The following is a 19962-nucleotide window of genomic DNA, read 5'->3' as shown; positions in this document are numbered from 1 at the left end:
CCAGAACTTCCAGAACTATGTTGAATAGAAGTGGTGAAAGTGGGCAGCCTTGTCTTGTTCCTGATTTGATTTCTGCTACTTTGTCTTCTACATCACTGATCCGATCCTCTGCTTCATCTAATCTACTGGTGATTCCTTTGAGTGTGTTCTGCATTTCAGATATTGTATTCTTTAGTTCTACCTGGTTGTTTTTTATTATTTCTGTGTCCTTCTTTATGTCCTCCTTAAGTTCCTGAAACATTCTTATCATCAGTGTTCTAACCTCTGTCTCTGAAAGGTTGGATACCTCTGTTTCATTTAGTTCCATTTCTTGAGGTTTCTTTTGATCTTTTACAATTGGGACATGTTTCTTTGTTTCTTCGTTCTGGCTGTCACTCTGATTGCTTCAATGTGTTAGATCACCTAGAAAGACCAAAAAAAAGAAAAGAAAAAAGAAAAGAAAGAAAAAGAAAAAAGAGAAAAAGGGGAAAAAAAAGGAAAAAGAAGAAAGAAAAAAAGGGGCGGGGAGGGGCTCTCTGCCCACTTTAATCTGCAGACCACTTGCTCAGCAATAGAGAGATTCTGGGCGATTCAGCACCAGCTGTTGGGGGGAGGAGCTCAGTGCGTCATGCACTGACATCCCTGTAGACTTGAAGTAAGCATCCCACAATTAGTTGCTGTGTGCTCTGGAACTGTGCTCACCACCAAAAATCCTCACAAGTTGTTGCGTGCTGTCCGCTGCTGAAAAAACCCTCTGTGGCCTGCAGAGGTAGGAACCAGGGACCAGGGGCTCAGGGTGCCCCTGGCAACACAGCTCTAGGTGGGTGGGGCAGGACCCCAAGGCACCACAAGATGTGGTCAGTGGCCCCCACCAGGTCAGAGCAGCATACACTCCTGCATGGGCAGCCAGCCCACACAAACTCGCCTGGAAAGCCCTGGCCGAATCACTCAGGCACACAGCTCGTGGCCCTACACTCCCAGGAAAACTCCCTGTCTCAGCCTGTCCCAATCAGCTGCTCAAAGATCAGGCCAAGCAGCCCAACAGCCAATCACCACCCAGGCAACTCTGCACGGTGCAGTGCAGAAATCGGGGACCTAAGGCGAGTTGTGCACTTCCAGGTCCCAATAAGCAGTCTATTGGAGTCGGAGTGGGCCTGACAGGCGTTTCCCTGGCTACACAGCACAAACGGTGTGGAGGGAGGGGATCCAAGGCCGTATGCACACACACACACACAGGCACTCTTGCGCCAATTCCAGCAGACCATTGCAGTCCCAGATCTGAGCCTCTCTGGGAAGGCCCAGCCCTGAAAAAATGGCGCCCTCCTGTGCACTACTCACATGCAAGCTCCACACCAGGGGAATAATGGTCCCAAAACCTCCAGCTCCCATGCCAAAGGCACTCAGTTCAGTCCTTCCCACAGGCCCCTGGGCCCCGCTCACAAAGCTACTCCCTCCACCAGGAACCGGGTGAGTGCTCACCAGCGAGCGAGTAGGTTTGCCGGCTCCACTGGTTCTCCACCTGCCCTCAGCCTCACCGAGTTGAGCAAAGAGAGTCCTCACTATTTTCTACTTCCAGCTATCATAGAACTCCTCTTCCCGGCAAAGTAACTCTGGGGTGGTGAGCGCGGTGTGGGGCCGGAGGGTCTCGCCCCCAACTGGAGAAGCCTCCCCACCGCTGAGGTGTCCCTCACAGGGTTTGCCCTCTCTCGTCTCCGCCCCTCCTACCAGACTCGATGTGGCCTCCTCCTTAAGTCTTTTGTTTAGAGGTACTGCTCATCTAGGGTCCAGGGAACTTCCGAGGTTGAATATCTTATAAATTACTTGTAATTGTGGTGTGATCCCGGGAGGCAGTCGGCACAGCATCTGTCTATTCTGCCATCTTACCACAAGTCCTCAGATGAAATTGTTAAGGAACTGCTACTCCATCTACCATGATGATGATGATGATGATGACATAATAACAATATCAATAGCTACCACTTATTCAGTTACTGTGTGTTTGGCATTCTAAGCAATTTTACATATATTAATTCATTTATTCCTCATAACAACCCTGGAAGTACTAGTAATATATCTTAACTCTCACTTTACAGGTGAGGAAACTGAGGCATGGGAAGTTTAAATGGCTTACTCAAAGTCACACAACACAACAGCATGTGCCCTTGGAGTTTCTCATCATGTGAAAGAGCCCTGTACCTGAGACACTTAGATAACTACTCCCTGGAACAATGTTCTTCTTCTTGGCTTCTTAAGGGCAAATGCTCCCATCACCCTCATCCCTGCACCTGAGGGAGCCTGCTAAGACCGTCCCACTGAGTGTCTGAGCCACGAACCTGTGATGATGTTCCTGATGGGCTTCACCAGTGCTGTGAAGCCAGAGACTTCGGGCTGCCGGTGCTCCCACATGGGCTGCCATATAACAAGCCCGCTGGCCAGTCGGAACGTGAGGTCAGATTCCTGGGGGAAGAGAAGATCTATGTCCAGTAACTGGCCTCTAAGAACTGGTTGAAGAAACTAGTTAACGCAAGAATTAACACCATTCACAAGATTTCTTTCAAAATAGGTTGCCCTTCTAGATCTTCTTTCATCACACAAATAAGTGTTTCCAGGGTAAACCAATAGCCCTGAGTTATCGTCATAATTACTACAGAAATCATGGTGGTTTGCTTCAGACAAAATTAATATTTAATTAAAATTCAGCTTTGGGCAAAGCATAAAACCCACAAATTATTGTTTTGTGTTAGCCGTGATGGAGGCATGTTTATTTCAAGCCTTGGCAGATCTTTTTCCTTATGGTAATCATTATTATTCCTCTTAATGATTTAACTGTCCTTCTTTCTTCCTCATAAGACAATATCCTCAGATGCTGGCTATTATGACTTTCTATTCTCCAGTTCATCTCTTGTTCTTGAGTTTCATGGAATCAGGAGCATATATTTTTGACCTCTCCTAATGTACTATTTGTAATGTTGCCTTCTCAACAATCTTTCATTCCTTGAGGTAGGGATATATCAGGCATCCTCCGTCCCATAGCCCCTATCATCATAATGTTTAACACAGCATTTGGAATTGTGTGCACAATAGGTGCTCGATAAATACTTGCTGAATTGCACTGACTTCACAACCCAAACTCACTAAATTTATCTACAATTTAAAGTTTCTTCCAGGGAGCACATTTTGTGTTTCATCATTACATCATTTTGAAAGGCTATGTTTAAAAATGCAATCTCATGTTGTATAAATACAAATATATGACATCCTGAGATTACATTTTAAACAATCCAGGCTCTTAAAACAACATAAAGATAGATGGAAGCTGAGAATGTGATAGGAGACTGATGAACACCCCTGAAAACTAGGGATTCACTTAGGGCAGTGATTTGCAACCCTGACTTGCATATTATCATCTCCTGGGGAGCTTTTAAAACACAGGAGGCCCAGGTCCCACTTCCTCCCTTAACCAGACCAATTAAATTAGAGTCGTTATGAGGTTTTCTAAAGTTCCCCTGGTGACTCTCACATGTAGCCGTGGTTGAAAACCACTGATTGAGAAAGATAAGAGCTGGGAAGAAATTGGGGAAAAAAGAAAAATGATTCTGCAAATGGTGAATCAGTGTAGCTCAGTGTCAAGGGAACCTTCAACTGGGAAGGCTGAAGAAATCGCTGAATAAACCTGCTAGTGGGTAGAGAGAGGGCTCTTCTTAAGTTATAGACTGGGGTCCTGGCACCACAGCAGTGCCCACAATAGGAAAGCTTCTAGGACTCCTTGTAAAGGTACATTCATTCTACAAATATTTATAGACTATCTACCATGTACTTGGTACTATTTTAGGTTCTAGGATATAATAGTGAACAAAGCATATAAACATTTCTGTTCTCCTAATACAAAGGAGAATAAAGCAGGTAAAGGGATCTATCAGGCAAAGTGTTGCTATTTTAGACAGGATGGCCAGGGAAGGCCTTATTGTGCAGATATTTTTTGAGAAAAGATTTGAGTGAAATGAAGAAGCTGCCATGTAGATACTTCCAGAAAAAGCACTATGTGAAAAGGGATCAGAAAGTGCAGGGTTGTAAGTATGCCTCATATGTCAAGGGGACTGTGACCAGGAGTCAAGAGAATGACAGAGCTGCAGAAAAAAATATGGTCAGAGAAGTTATCAAGTTCCAAATAATACAGGGCCTGCCAGGTCATAATAAGGACTTCAGCAATTACTGAGTAAGACGGGAAGCCACTGGAGGGTTTTGAGTAGTGGAGTGACATAACTGACTATGGTTTGATAGGATCACTCAGGCTATGGAGAATAAGGGCAAGGGTGAAAAGAAACTAGTTAGGAAGCTATATTATCTATATTATCATCTAAGTGAAAGAGGATTAGACTAGGGTGTTAGTAGAGGGCAAAATGAGAAATGGTAGATTCTGAACACATTTTGAAGGTAGAACTTACAGAAGTAGAGTAGAAGGGGAAAAGGTGTCAAAGATTTTTGGCTTTACCATTGATAAAAATGTGCAAGATGAAAGAGGAGGTTTGGGGTACCAGGGGCTTAGTTTTAGACATGTTAGGTTTGGGATGCTTGTTAGCCATTTAAATAGAAATACTGAATAAAGAGCTTGACAGGCAGGTCTAGAGTTAAGGAGATAGTAAACCCAACTTCCCTTGAAATGGATATGGGGGAGGCTGCATAGCGTTGTGTATTAAATCCAGAAAGTAGGGAATTAGTCGTAAGGAAAGCTTATCAAATTTGTCTCCAGAAATGCAGGATGCTAAATCTCAATTGACCTGGTTTCAATGATTTTGTAGTTTCTAAGCTCAGTCCTTTTCCATGTTTCCCATAAGTAATTTTGACACAAATAAAACTCCAATGGACACTGCAGCAGGAAGAACTCTTATACGGAAACCCCGGCCCTCAACATGTGGTCTATCCTGGTGACACTTAGCACTCACTGGCAGTTACTGTCATCATTTTGTTTTATTTGATATACTCCCAACTAGACTGTTTATCTCTTGAAGAAAAGCTGAGATGTCCTTCTACGTGCATTTCCCTTCAAGCATCAATACTTAATCATTAATTAATTTTACTTTCCCCAAATAACACTATTAAATACAATCACCTTCAGACCTGATTACCTGCAGAACCTATGGTGTCCTCCTGTTTTCCTTTATAAGCATCTTAAGTTGGCTGAACGTATAAATTTTGGGACCCTAATTCCTCTTATAGGGTCCCCTTTAATGGGTCACCCAATGCTATGTATGCATACATCACCAGAAACTCGTAGCTGGAGAAGGCACTATCATTCAAACAGCTAAGGGGCAGGTGATCTAGAAAGGTCCTGGGAAAAACCAGAGGGTGTAAACATTGGTAGACTCAACATCCCACACTTCAGAAGCTTTTCCTGCTTGCACTGAAAGCCTGTTTCCATGATGGCATGAAGCCATTCTAAATGTGTTTACTAGTAGCTTAGACAGATCTACTTGAACAGCTATTATTTTAAACTCCATTTTAAAGTTGTTTACTTCACACATATGGATTTTATAAAAATCTCCTTGAGGGCTTAGGTTTTGTTTTATTCCCTGCTGTTTCTCTAGCACAGTGCCTAGCATAGAGTAGGCATTCAATAAATATTAATTGAAGGAATAAATGAATATGATCAAATCAAGAAAATATTGATACCACATTTAAAGTAGATCCCTTAGGTGTAAATATTCATTTTTTTCACTGATAAAATTAAGTTTGGTATAAAATGAATAATACATTTGACAGAGTTTCTACATTATTATTTCATGTGAAATATTTAAGCTAGTTATAAACTTAAATTAAACATATACATTAAATTATACACTTTCTTACAAAAGGATAAGTCACTTTTATAAATTTATTTCTTAATCAGTGAATTAATTCATTCATATTATTCATTCATATTAAGTAAATACCTTCAAAATACAGGCACTGTGTTAGCGATCCAGAACACAATGATAATTTCTACCCTAAAACCATTCAGATCCTAATGGGAAAGAGAGACCCATAATTGTTATTTTTAGTTTGTTTCTAAACTAAACTAACTAACAAACTAAACTAAAAATAACAATAAAGATAGGTCTAGAGTATTATAGGAAGAGAGGAGGAAGAAAATACCTTCTGAGGTGGTGACATGGGAGGTTTGAGTAAATCAATGAGAAGGACATGGCCATGTGAGAGTCTAAGGGTGGAGTATGGGGGTAAATGTTTCAAACAGGAGAAAACCAGTGCAGGGACCTAAAATCCAGAATGAACGTGTCTAGTTTGAGGGTGATCCCAGAGGTGAGTGAACAAGGGAGAGGTTAGTGAGATGGAGGGAGGTGAGGGAGGAACGAGGGCCTGCCGTCCCGCAGGCCAGGGTGACAGGCTCAGGGAAAGCAAGGCTTTCCATTAAGTTAACTTTTATAAGATACTTTTTAAAATGGAAAATCAAAGCTTCTAAAGCAGCAATTTCATTTGCTTTAGTAATATTTAAAATGTTTATATGTTTGATGGGCAGTGCATGCAAAGCATTTGGGGAACTTACAGGCAATTTCAATTCTATTTCTACCAGCAATGGGAAAGAGTCCATTGAAGGTGAATTTTAACTAAAGCTAAAATAGGTGAAAAGGCTCATTAGTCCATTCCCCTCATAGTGATTATTAATAGACTCACAGCCACCTTCATGTATATATATATATATATATATATATATATATACACACACACACACACACACACACACACACACACACACACACACACACACCAGGGGTGCCAAAAAATGTATACACATGATTTATATTCATCTTTTGTTATCGATACAATTTTAATGCAGTTTTTTCCTTTCTTAAAACGTGTATACATTTTTTTGGCACCCTCTGTATATATCTAACTTAAAAACCCATTCATTAGGATTCTAATATTCTATTAAAGAACAGTTGAGCATATTAATTCCTTCTTATCTCTTATCTTAGCACTTAGATGGAATACTGTGATTTCTTAATTCACAGAAATAACAACTGGTCCTTGATTTCTTTCCATGTGTTTGAATTACACTGTATCTTCACATGCATTCACCCTGTGTTAGAGGCCACCACAATTTTATGCAATGGAGGATCCAAGAAGTTAAGTAATATCACCAAGAGCACACAGCTGGAGACAGGTGGCACACCAAATTCAGATGATATTGACTCTTTCAGATCCAAAGGGTACATGGACATAATTGTATTTTCATGCAGTTGGTTTCTATGTAATCCTATGTTTTTTATTTTATGTGTTTAAAAATATGTAGAAAGCAATTCTCAGGTTGAAATAAATTCAAAAAATCCAAATCAGATGAAAATTAAAAACTTCTGCTCTAGACCCTATATCATAATAGAAGTAGCTGCCAAATGCTATCGAAATACAACGGGAGGTAGCGCCTAAATCTACATGGGGAAGGTCAGAGGAAAAGATTCATGAAAATGATGACACCGAAGTTGAGGTTTGAAGAATCATGAGAGGAACGAGAAGGGAAAGGAGAGCAGAGTAAACAGGAAGAGCATGTTCAGGACTGGTTCCTATGACCCCCAAAGTGGATCATGAGGTACAGCAGGGACTGGAAATTAATCAATTAAGAGAGAAGCTTAAAATCCCAATCGTGATTGACCTTATATGCCATGTTGAATATGTTGGCAGATGGAGAACCATTGAAGATTTTTAAGTTGGTAAGTAATAGGTGGAGAATTGTGTTACTGAAATAATGTTCAGCAGTTTAATATAGAAATAAAGCTCTCCATGTCTTGGCTGGCCATAAGATCATACAAGGACACGGACAACCCAATATGGAAATAGAATCTGAAGCCCACCCTCACCGCACCTCTCTCCCCTGTCAGCCTAACACTAGCTTTCTGCTTACCTTGATCCTGTGGACCAGAGGAGCAAACAGAAATACAAAGAGCTCCACTGTAGCCATGGAGTTCTGGAATATCTTTCTTCGATTGTTCTCTTCTTCATCGTTGGAGCTGCTTTGGCAAGGCTGCCCTGGAGAAGCCTGGTTTTCAATCTGGTGGATGAAAGCACTGCTGCTGCCACCCCAGCTGGACCCTCGGTCGGTGCCCCCAAACCGCTCGCTGTTGCAGTCCTGGGGGGCCTCCAGGAGCATCCAGTGCAGGGTGTGCAGGAGCTTTGTCTCGGCAACACCCAGTTTATCCTGGTGGCCTGCATGAGACAACCACAAAGCTAAGTTAAGGCAAACTCTGTAACCAAAACAACGGATGTCAGTTTGGAGACTGGAAAGAACATCCTTGCTTTGCTCTGTGGTTTGATTTCCTAGGAGACACTAGCATTTCTCTGTACCCCTTCTAACCACCCCCTGGAAGGGCACATTCTTGTTTTGGGGCTTTCTACCTGGCTGCAGTCTCTCCAGAATGGCATGATTTCATAGGAGGAAAAATTGTAGGCATCACATCTCCTCAGTCAGATACCAAATACAGTTGACCCTTGAAGAACATGGGTTTGAACTGCATGGGTGCACTTACAGGCGGGGATATATTTCAATGAATATAGTTGACCCTTCCTATCTTTGGGTTTCATATCCATAGACTCAACCAACTGTGGATTGAAAACAATATTTTTGCATTCCCAACTGCAGTTTCCCAACCGAGAATAGAAAATACATACTTTCAAATTTGCGGTTGGTTGAGTCCGTGGATACCAAGGGCTTACTGCAGAGTGAAAGTTATATGAAGATTCTCAATTCAGGGTAGAGGGTAAAGGGGAACCTAACCACCACCCGCCATGTTGTTCCATGGTCAACTGTGTATTTCCAAATAGACAGCATAATGGTTAAGGGTATAGGCTCTGAAGATAACAACTATTCTATTTTAGACAGTATGTCCAGGAAACCCCCTCTATAAAGGTAACATTTGAGCAGAGAGCCAAATGAGGGAAAAGAACTGGATAGAAAAGAACACGTACATGGACATGGCATGGAGTAGATGGCTAGGATAGGTTGTCATGTCATAAAAGCAATCTACAAAATAATCTTAAAAAGAAAAACACTTTTTTTTTTGAAAGGTTTTATTGGGGAATTGGGGGAGGGGAACAGCATAAGGGAATCGGGGAAGGGGAACAGACAAGTTGCTGTACTTTTTGTTCTTCAGTCTAGTTGTGGAGGATGTTGCTTCACTGGCCCATGTTGGTATTATCATTGCGCTCTTCCCGGATGAGGCAGATTGCTCGCCGGCCTCTGGACGGCCACTCATGGCGGCTCTTGGCAGCTCACACGGGCTGCTGGCTATACACAGTGGTTCACTGCAGCAGGGGCTGCAGCCTACACTGTCGCAAGTGACTCACAGCAGCCCAGCTCCAGGTTGAGCTGTTGTTTAGCACCTTAGCGGTAGAGGGCAGTGTCACTGGCCCTCATGTGGGATCTGAACCAGAGCCCTGCTGCTCAGAGCTGGCGTCCCAAGCCAGCTCTTAACCAATGTGCCACTCTGCCAGCCCAAGAAAAACACTCTTTATGTACATGCACGCACAAACACACAGTACTACAAAGTGAAATTGGTTGCTTTCAGAGCTGGGATGGCAAAGAAGACAACTCCGATGGGAACCATTCTGGGATGGGTGAGACTCTTTAGCTTTCCTGTAATATTTTAATGTTTAAAAGGAGAATGTATTCACATATTACCCATAAAATTAAAAAATTAAAATTAAAAGAGCCAGTTCCCTCATTGGTAAAATAGAGATAGTAGTGCTACCAATATGCGGGGGGAGGGTGTTGTGGTTGTGAGAATTCAGTGAGATAACATGAGCACAGTGCCTGGGAAAATAGTAAGTAGCCAATAAATGTTATTATGAACGTTGAACTCAAAGGATGATGGTATGCTATAAATATGTAACGCAGGAGCACCAACCTAGCTTGTTCCTGTTTGAAAGCAGGGTTGCAGTGCAGTGGAGGACGTGAGGCAGAGCTGCTTGCACCAGCTCCCATCTGGAAATGCTCTGGATGGCTTCTGAGAGGGCGGGAGAGAGGCCATGCAGCTTGTTTTCTACCAACACTCGTTCAAAGGACTATAGATACAAAAAGAAAAAGAAAATATGTAAAATAAGGAATCAGAGATTCTGATTGGTGCAAAAAATGGTATCAAGGTACTGTATATCCTAAAAGATGCAAATTACTGGACCAGATTCTTTAGAGTGCACTTGCGTTGCATTTCATTGCGTATGTTGACATGCATTGGGTCAGTGATAATTTCCTATTATCTACCCACTTGCAGCTATTATCCAAAGTATATGGCTTGAATTATTAAATGATTATCATATCCATCCAAATAAACTTCCCCTAACAAAGAGTACAACACATGTACTTTATGAAATTTTTTGATGCAATATTTTATAATGCTGCTGAGTCATCCAAAGAGGCTGTCACAACTGCACACCAAAGTGAAATGTCTTTTGTGAAAGTGTTTTGAGGAACAGAATTTATGTCAATGTTCAACAAGTGTTAAATAAGATACGACTCTTTCAAGAAATCTAATTTTAGGGTCCCTGAATTTTTCCTTGTTCTTAGCAATGATTGGGCACAGGACACTATAACTAATGCTTAAAACCATAAAAATATTTAATATACCTGTTGAATAAAGAAAGAAAGGGAGAGAAAAAGGGAGAGAGGGATGATGGAAATGAGCTATTTTTGCTTTGCTGATTTAACTCTCCTATCCTGGCCAGGGATATTATCAGAGAGTATAGCGCCCCAGAATAACTTTGATTTACTCAGTTTTTTTTGTTTTTCTGTTTTGTTTTTGTTTTTGTTTTTGTTTAAGGGGTGGAGTATATCACTACAAAGCGTTGGGGAAAGTGTAGCTACCAAATATAAGTTTAATAAGCATTTGACTTCTATGGACAGAACTCGATTGGTACTTAATGGCCCAAATGGTCTAGAACAGCGGTTCTCAACCTGTGGGTCGCGACCCCTTTGGGGGTCGAACGGCCCTTTCACAGGGGTCGCCTAAGACCATCGGAAAACAAAAAGATATTTACATTACAATTCATAACAGTAGCAAAATTACAGTTATAGAGTAGCAATGAAAATAATTTTATGGTTGGGGGTCACCACAACATGAAGAACTGTATTAAGGGGTTGCGGCATTAGGAAGGTTGAGAACTGCTGGTCTAGAACATTCTGTAAGTGTGCTCTAGAGTGATCATAATAAACTTCCAAGTGTGTAAGCTGTATTATTGGAGTTATTAGGATACCTGAGAAAAAGACATGGCTTAATACAGAGATTCTCCAAAGAAAACTATTTACTTTTTAACTCAAAAAGGAAAATAAGAAATTCATAATGAAAAGCATGCTGAAGTTTGGGTAAGGAGTGAAATCAAACTAAATAAAGGCCTTTGGATATGCTGACAACACAGGTCCAAATATTTTTATATTTCATAGGCCTCAGGTAATTTTTAGTAGACAAAATAACTTTTAATTTAGATCTTTATCTCCCTGTATCTACATGAATGTGGCTTAACTATTTTATGTTGTGACATTAAAAATGTCAGACGTATCTTTGCCAAGAACAGAGAAAACTCAGAATTATTTTAAGCTAGTATAATTGTAAGCATGTTTTAAGATTTCAAAGATTTCAAGTGTCAAATAACTCTAAATGAAATATAAAAAATTCCATTAAAAGTCTCTTTCTAGAAAGTTAGATTTTAAAAATATCTGTGACAACTTTGAAGGGCAGGACATGCAACAAAACAAAGTCCTGAGAGAGAGAGAAAGAGTGAGAGAGAGAGAGAGAGAGAGAGAGAGAAATTTTCTAGTTGGCTTCCATCAGCTTGCGGCCCTAACACATTTCAGAGCTTCTTCTAGAGGGTCATCTATATAGCCATTTGCAAATATTCATGGCAATCTCCAAATAGGTAGGTTTCCACTTTTAGGTTATAATATATACAATTTTAAAATTTTTATGTGGAATCCAAATTTTAATGAAGTCTGTGAAAATCCCATTTCAATTTTGCTTCATGATTTCATGTCTTCAGCTCTCAGTTTCTAAAATGGGAATCTGTAGGGATATGGAATTATCTTAGAATCTCAGGGCAAGGCATTATATTTTGCAGAAATATGAATAGCATCATTTTAATCACTATTTTATATCTTCTATTTTCAGACTTACACAACAAATACAGGTCATAAAAATTCAGAATTGCATAATACTTTGTTTGAGTAGTTCATAAACACTCATTTTATGAACTTCCACTACATAGCAGTTGTGATTTTGTTAATTAACGGTTTAATTTATTATATTTGCCTTGCAAGGCACTCCACCACCTGGTTCTCTAGTATCTCTCCACCTTCTGTTTTACTGCTCTACCTCTCCGCCTACTCGGGGTTTAGGTCCTTTACACTTGCTGTTCCCTCTGCTCTCTCAGTTATTCTTCCCTCTCTCCCTCCAGTCTTTGTCCAAGGGTCACATTAGCAGGCAAGCCTTATCCATCTACCACTTCTAAAATGAAACCCCCACCCTAGTGCTCCCTAATCTTTTCTGTTTAATTTTTCTCCATAGCACGTATCACTGTCTGGCTTACTGTGTATTTACGTATCTGTGAGTGGCCTGTCCCCCTCCCACTAGAATGCAAACTCTGTATTTGCTTTGATTATTGCTCTATCCCATCATGTAGAACAGTGCTTGGCATATAGTAGGCGCTCACTAATATTTGCTGAGTGAATTAATATATATAGTCAGTAGGATTTAATGCCTTTCTTTGGGTTGAAATTACCATACAGAATATGGAAATCATTAAATGGTGAATATCACGTACCACACAAGAGGCTTCATATTGCTTCCCCAGTTTAGGCCTCAAAAATGCACTGAAAAATTAAGAGAGATATTTATTATAAACATAAATGAAATTATTATTAGAGCATCCTTATGACATATTTTTCAATGAATAAGACATGATGCTATGAAACTCAAATTTCCTGCCTCCTATAGCTTGCTAATGAGCAGGTGTTGAACACCTGACGACATTTGCTTTTACATGTGTAATTACATATATGAAAAAGATGTGGATCTCTGCGTTTTCTGTATCAACTCTTATTCTGAAGACTTTTCCCTAATCAGATTCTAAATCGTCAATGGTCAGAAGTGGTTCATTACTCATGTACAGTCATATTGAAAATGATTAATGAACACAGCTTGTGAGTCATGATTTTCAGAATCTAATTTCTTATATGATAAATCTCCAAAGTAATAAAACAATAATAATAACAATAACAATAACAATAATAATAATAATAATAATAATAATAATAATAATAGAAGCCTCCTTCCTGTTTATTGGAATAGATTTCAGGCCTTTCCAGAAAGAAAAAAAAAAAACGCTTTATCAAAAATCATTCTCCTCAGGGGCTTTAACCAGGAAGATTACGCTCGCTGAATCCAAGCAAAACTGGTTAACAAGTGGGCATAGCAGATATTCGCCAAACAGAGCTAGAAAAACAACAGGTCACCAGGAATTACAGCAGGAGACGGAAGGGGAATTGGACGCAGGAGCACAACCAGTCATAATTATCTTCTCTAGTTCCCCGCCCCCTCTTCTTAGGCTCTCTGCCCTCCCGCCCCCTAAATAATGCATGTATTTTATTCAGCAACTGCCAATCTGCTTGTTGTCAAACTTCGCTGAAATATTTTTAAATGCGTGTTTTTAAGCGGGTGCAGAGGGCTTGCTTTCCAGCCCCAGAGAGGGAGCTGCAGGCTGTGGCGCGGCCTCAGCAGCAGCGGCGGCGGTAGAGAGGACCCGGACGGCCCCAGGAGCGTCCCCAGCCCAGGGCGGCCCGCGGCGCGCCCTCTGCGCCCCTCACCTGGTTTGCCGCCACAGGAAGGTCTGGATTGGTAAGGGGATGCCGCGGCTGCCGTCCTGCTCCTGGCCCTCGGAGCTCTTCCTCTTCACCATGATGGTGGCTCCCGGGAGTCCTACTGCAGGACCCAGCTCTGGCTCCGCGCTAACCACCACTGCCTCCTCCTCCTCCTCCTCCCGCTGCTCTCCCCAACTCTCATCCCCTCCTTCCCCGAGGCAGAGCCGGCTCTCTCCGCCCTGATCCCGCGTCCCTCTCCCCTTCCTTCGCCCCTCCCCTCGCCTGGAACATGGCTGCGGGAGGAGGGGAGGACTGGAGGAGACGCGGAGCAAGGAGGGGGGCGCTCTGAAGAGCTGCCCCCCTCGCTGTCCCCGCGCCCTCTCCTTGCTTTCAGCACCTCCCACTGTGGACAGCGGCCCACGGCCGGCCTTTGCGGGAAACCAGAGCAGGGGGCAGGTTGAGCAGCCGTGGGTTGGCCAAAAGGGTCCACTCTCCGCATTGCACACCGGTCCCCTGCGCGTCCTCTCCAGCCCCCAGGATTCGGCTTCCTCCCTTTGGAGCGGCACCCCAGAAGTGTCCCCTGTCCTGCTGCCCAACCTCAGCATCCAAAGAATTGTCACGGTCTGGAGAGGAGGAGCTTTGGGGAACCACAGAGCAGTCACTAACTCTGGCATCATTCGCACCTCCAGCAAGGAGGTCAGGAGTCCACCCTCGGGGCTTAGCAAAAGGAGCACAAGAAAATTAATAGAAGCGCAAACCAGGAAGGGAGCAACCTTGGCAAGACAGAGAAAGCTTGAAAGTTCTCTGATGCGAGAATTTATTTTAAAATGGTTAACTGCAAAAAATTAACCTTGCTTGTTTTGTTAAAGCAAGAATGTCCCCAAACTAACCAGTTGTGGGTATCAGTTAGTTACAACTTGAGAAAGAACATTTGAATCATGCTGTTTGGAAGTGAGGTTTATGATAGTCCATTATTAGTGCACTTGGGTGATCCTGTCCATACCACTGATATCTGCCATTTTCCTTGTCAGAGTCAAATGCTTATATAGTTTATAGGAGGATGACTGTTAGATAATTTATCCAGCAGTAAAACAAGTGGGGTTGGAGTGGGGTAAAGTGAAGCAGTCTGACTAGAAAACCCTTGCTGTGAATCCAATTACCTGCAAACAAACAGTCATATACTTTTTTTCTCCTTTTTTAAAACAATTTATTAAAATATAGCTAACATGCAATATTATATTAGTTTCAGGTGTACATCATAGTTATTCAACAGTACCCACCTATCACTATACAGAGTTATTACCACATTATTGATTCTATTCCCTATACTAAAGAAGTCATATACCTTTATGAACAAAGATATTGGTTTAACTCATGAAATGGAGAATAAGACACCAGGGCCCAATCTCAACAGATAGAAAAATTTGGGGTACAATGAAATACATGGGGGTCTACTCCATATCGCGAGAACTGTATGATATATATTTGTATTTTCAGTCATAGAAATAAAGTGTTTATTTAACTTCTTGAAGTCATCTTTTAATATGAATCTTGAAACAAGGAAAGCTAGATTCTAAATACAGTTTGTTCAGTGCATATTTATTGAGTCCATTTTATATGCCGAGCACTAACCTGTATAGATTCCTGCTCACAAGGAATTCACAATAGTGAAGGCAAGACAGACATGTAAAGAAAAAGGTATCATGGGACACATGATACAATGCACTTATGAACAAAGGGACAAGACAGAAAATATGGGCAGGAATCAGATGGAGAAAGTCTTTGTATGGTAGGCTATGAAGTTTGGATAGGAAGACTTTAAGCAGGGAAGTAAATGCTTCATTTTCCATTTAGGTGTGATTGATATGACAGGGATATAAAGGTTGTTTGAAATAGGCAAGAGTTGTAGATGGGAACCCCAGTCTGGAGATTAAAAAATATATTCCACGAGATCCTGAACCAAGGGCATGACACTACAGCTACAGATAAGGAGATAAGTTTCAGTGATGTTGCATAGATAAAATAGGACTTAATAACCACGTGGGCATGGGGAAAGAAAAATAGACAGCACAGTGGTTGAGAACTTAGGTCTTGAGCCAGACAGTGTTGGGTCTAGCCCCACCTCATACTAGAGAAACATTCTTTGCCAAGGTTTCCAAATAATAGTATCTTCCCCATAGAGATGTTGTGAGGATTAAATGTTAATACTTGTAAAGAATTTAAGAGAGTCCCTGATCTATACTAAGCCTTCAATAAATTTCAACCAAAGCTCTAAGTTTTCTGTTTTGAGCAACTCAGTAAATGATGATCTCGTTCAAAGAAAGAAAAAGTTGACAGGGAAAATTATGTTTTTATTTTATGTGTGTATACAGGAGCATTAATGAATTTTCTTTGAATCTGTATTGAAAATTCCAACAGATATAATGAAGAGGCAGCTAAAAATATGGGTATGGAGTTCAGAAGAATCAGCTAGGTAGGATAGATCAATTAACACTGTATAAAAAGTAGTTGAAACTGTGGAAGTAAAGTACTCTAGGCAAACATATGCAAAGAGAAAACTAAGAAACCAATTGTAAGTATAGGGGACACAAACTTTAGTCTACTGCCACAAAGGATGTTGAAAGGTGACTGCATAAGACAGGGTAGTGGAGCAGGGAGAATTCTACAATAAGATAGCTCCCAAGGTTCCCACCCTCTGGTGTGTATACATAGGAGAAAGGCTCTGGGTCACACATCACTTCTGGTATGGCACTGCCTGTCAAATAAAAATATTATGGTGTGTCCTCATCCACCTTTTTTTACCGAATCTGGCACTGTGCAACTTCTGGCTCTCCCCTAAAGTCAAAATGATTCAGGACATTGAGGCAGCCATGACAGCACAACTAAAGACACTTGTGAAAGAGGACTTCCAGAACTGCTTCAGAAAGTGGCAAGAACAAAGGGATAAGCATGTTTGAAGGAAGGGAGAGTATTTTGAGGGAGATTAATGGCAATGTGTCTTTTACTGTAATAATTTTTTTATTTAAACATTCACTGTATTGTTTGATCACACCTTGTATATACCTTCTCCCAGTTATAGTCAGTCAAATACTAATCTATATGCTGTTGCAAAACAATTTATATAAATCTTCTTGAGGTTTTAAGAAAATGATTAGTAGTAGAGTTTATTTCTACTAGTCTACAGTTTTAGGTTTACAGAAAATATTTTTTAAAGTATACAGGTGTCGAGGGCCAGCTGAGTGGCTCAGTTGGTTAAGAGCTCGCTCAAAGGTTTGAGCTCTGAGCAACAGCGGTTCGAGTCCGGCCCCAGCTGAGCTGCTGCTGAGCTGCCAACAGGTGGCAGGATGGCTCAGCTAAAAAAAAAAAGTACATATATATATACTATATATACTGTATATATAGTATACAGGTGTCATATACTTTCTCTCTTCCAGCCCACAGTTTCTTCTATTGGGTTGTCAGAAAAGTCACAATGCATTTTTTTTTTAACGAAAAACAGAAAAAATACGTCATGACTTTTCTGACAACCCAATATTATTAACAATTTGCATTGGTAAATTATTCTTGACAGGCCAGCATTGATACATTATTATTAACTAAATCTATAGTTTACTACAGAGTTCACTTTTTGTGTTGTATAGTTTTATAGGTTTTGTCAAATAATGTTATGTATCCATCATCACAATGATATAAGATAATTTCATGTCCTAAAAATCCTCTGTGTTCCACCTCCCAACTCCTGGCAGCCACTATTCTTTGTACTGTCTCTATAGTTTTACCTTTACCAAAATGTCACATAGTTGGAATCATATAATATGTAACATTTCCAGACTGGCTTCTTTTAGTTAGCAATATACATTTAAGTTTCCATCATGTCTTTTTGTGGCTTGATAGCTACTTCCTTTTCATGGCTGAGTGATATTCCATTGGGTGGATGTACTGAATACTTGTTACATGTCAAGGTCTCTTTCAAGTACATCAGCCAATTGATCCCAAAACCCTGCTATCTACTTTTAAAGAGAAAACTGAGACACAGAAATGTTATATAACCTGCCTGAGGTTACACAGTAAGTGATAAAAGAAACTGAAGTCTGGCTTCAAAGTTCTGCCCCAATTTTCTACTCTAATACTTAGTCCTGTGTAGTTGTGAGAGTTTAGAAGAATTACTATGAGTCATGTGGAGGGGAGCTGCTCAAGGACATATGTGTAGTAATTGTTCTGTTGATGATAATAGATGAAAAAGAGCTAATGGCCCTTTCCATTCTCAAATACCCTTAAGGCAATGAGTCACATGGGAGTAGAAGAAATCTATAAAAACCAGTATCGAGATCAGTTTTCAAAATAACATCTTAGTGGAGAATCAAGATTACCATGATGTTCTACCTCTCATAAACCCACTGAAAACCTTCAAATATATATTTTTTGGCTTCTGGGAAGAAACCTGTCCTCACTAAATACTTTCCATTTACACTGCCTTATTTTATACATTTGATTTTCAATTCAGATGAACACTGTTTGAGGAAAGCTAAGAACTAAGTCAATCTGGCCAATTACACCATCTCAGTTAATAAACCAGCTCTATTGTAATCAACTGCAGGATATCATCATCCCACTGAGCAAGACGTTGCATTGGATGTGGAGCTTTTCTAAAGATGGTGCCCAGTGGTGGAGTGGTCTTGGGCCAGAAGAGGAAACTGTTTACTGGGCCTTAGGAAGCATGTGAAAGGAAATTGAAGATCCAGACAGATGTAGCTAAACATATGTGAGTCTTCAAGGTTATCTTCTCTTTTAAATGGAAGGGAGAATTTTAATAGTGGCCAGATGTCAAGTGAGCAGATGAGGATATAAATAAACATTCTTGGCAGGTAAGCAGGGCAGGGGAGAACTCTGGGTGGGTTTTGGAAAAGATTGTTTCTGTAAGTAGAATCCAGAATGCTGTGTAAGGATATGAGAGCTAGTAGTAATATAAACACTCACAGTAATTAATAAAAATAGTTTTTGGCAAGTGCAAGAAATTTTATGGCAACTCGTTAGAATTTGAAGGTGAAGCATGATTGCCCTTGTCATGGGTCTATCAGTCAGAAGTGTGGAATGAGTACACTGATGCCACAGTTTTGGATTTAGAGGGAGAGGCCACAGTCACTTTGAGGTCACTCCCATTATGCACAAATTGATATACCCCATGTGTCTTGGGTGTCCATAACTCACATAGCTGATCTCTCCAAAGAGGGCAGTCCCAGTCACCTCTCAGTGGTCAGAACCAATTTCCAAACCTATAATCTATTCTTATCCAAGCTCCTTACTCTGGTTTGCAAGGTTCTCCATAATCTGATTTAATTGCATATACAATAACTCTTTCTGCTCTACTTTGCTGTAGATACACTGGCCCTTCAAGGACCTTGTATTGTTGCTTTTCCTTCCTTCATATCTTTATAGGGTCAGCACCTTCTCACCATTCAGGTGTCAGAGAAAATATAACTTCCTCACATAAGACCATTTAGTAACCTGCTTGAAATAGTCCACCCTGTTGTGTTCCAGTCATGTTCTATTATATCCTTCTATTTTTTACTTTATAAAATTTATAATTCTCTGAATATCATGTTTATTTGCTTTAAGGTTTATCTATTCAACCTAGAGAATAGCAAGGAAATCTATAAGACTTCCAGGAATAAATCTAATAAAAACATTTAAGAAATCAGTGGAATATAATACAATAAATTATTTAATGGCATAAAGACTTGCAAAAATACCATGTTCCTAGGTAGCAAGATTCATTTTCATAAAGGTGCCTTGTTACTCCTTAAATCCAATGTTATTTTGGGATTTTTCATAAAATCTTAAGAAATCTCCATAGAATTCATATAGAAGAGCAAGGAGTCAAGAAGAGTCAAGATAGATTTGAAAAAGATGGAGATGTTTGGGGAAATCACAAGGCTGTATAATATATGGTAAATTAAGACAATGTTGTTAATAATGACTTAGGAATAGAAAAATTAGTGAGAACAAAATAAACAGTTCAAAAAATGAAATATGAGGAAATCACATGGCACAGTGAAATGTGTTGTCTGTAGTGAGAAAAAAGTAAATTGAGATTCCTATCTGAAATCCTACCAAAAAATAAGTTCAAGATTAGTTAAAAACCAAAACGTGAA

General features: G+C 40.4%; 1 protein-coding gene across 11 annotated transcripts in view; it reads right to left on the bottom strand.

The window, feature by feature from the left end:
- Positions 1–14550, bottom strand: part of UNC80 (unc-80 subunit of NALCN channel complex) — a 199204-nt gene extending 184654 nt beyond the window's left edge. For 8 of the 11 annotated variants that reach the window (XM_019656896.1, XM_019656903.1, XM_019656897.1 and 5 more), the window contains exons 1-5: positions 13817–14550; positions 12775–12823; positions 9873–10029; positions 7874–8175; positions 2313–2436 (exon numbers count right to left, since the gene is read on the bottom strand). In XM_019656896.1, coding sequence (XP_019512441.1) covers positions 2313–2436; positions 7874–8175; positions 9873–10029; positions 12775–12823; positions 13817–14487 — 1303 coding nt within the window. In that variant the 5' untranslated portion in view covers positions 14488–14550. The remainder of the gene's footprint in view (positions 1–2312; positions 2437–7873; positions 8176–9872; positions 10030–12774; positions 12824–13816) is intronic. The other 3 variants (XM_019656906.1, XM_019656904.1, XM_019656907.1) reach the window with 1 other exon arrangement.
- Positions 14551–19962: the final 5412 nt, after the last annotated feature.

The sequence above is a fragment of the Hipposideros armiger genome, unplaced genomic scaffold (genome assembly GCF_001890085.2).
Source record: "Hipposideros armiger isolate ML-2016 unplaced genomic scaffold, ASM189008v1 scaffold_268, whole genome shotgun sequence".
Lineage (NCBI taxonomy): Eukaryota > Metazoa > Chordata > Mammalia > Chiroptera > Hipposideridae > Hipposideros > Hipposideros armiger.
This window is presented reverse-complemented; position numbering and strand designations above follow the sequence as displayed.